We start from the raw sequence: 381 nt of genomic DNA on the forward strand, positions 1-381 counted from the left end.
ACACTCACTCACATGCCCCGCTGCAGCCGCGGCTCGGCGGCCAGAGCGCAGCCCGGCAGGACGGACAGCAGCACGGACAGCAGGACGGACAGCAGCACGGACAGCAGCGCCGGCCCGGCTCGCATGGCGCTGCCGGGAGAGGCAGGATGGAGCGGCGGCTGAAGCAGCAGCAGCAGCAGAAGCGGCAGCAGCAGCCCCCAAGTCATTTAAAGCGGCGGCTCAGCCGCGCCACGGGCGGGGCGGCCCCGGCCCGGCCCCATCCCCGCCCCGCCCGGGCCGTGTCCCCGGAGCTCCCCTCGGGAACAGCGCTGGAATCCCGCCTGCAAAGGGGGCTTGTCCTGCTCCGCATCCCCGCTGGGAGCAGCTGGCGGAGGAGATAAG

At 73.2% G+C, this 381-nt stretch overlaps 1 protein-coding gene across 5 annotated transcripts in view; it reads right to left on the reverse strand.

The window, feature by feature from the left end:
• The window catches only part of LOC107208802 (multiple epidermal growth factor-like domains protein 6), a 187,867-nt gene extending 187,714 nt beyond the window's left edge, over positions 1 to 153 (reverse strand). For all 5 annotated transcript variants that reach the window (XR_002002080.1, XR_002002079.1, XM_019007797.2 and 2 more), the window contains exon 1: positions 13 to 153. Coding sequence is in view for 3 of the 5 variants with exons in the window: in XM_019007797.2 (XP_018863342.1) it covers positions 13 to 125 (113 nt within the window). In the remaining 2 variants the exon portion in view is untranslated. The remainder of the gene's footprint in view (positions 1 to 12) is intronic.
• Between the last annotated feature and the right edge of the window lie 228 nt (positions 154 to 381).

The sequence above is a fragment of the Parus major genome, chromosome 9, assembly GCF_001522545.3.
Source record: "Parus major isolate Abel chromosome 9, Parus_major1.1, whole genome shotgun sequence".
Taxonomy (NCBI): domain Eukaryota; kingdom Metazoa; phylum Chordata; class Aves; order Passeriformes; family Paridae; genus Parus; species Parus major.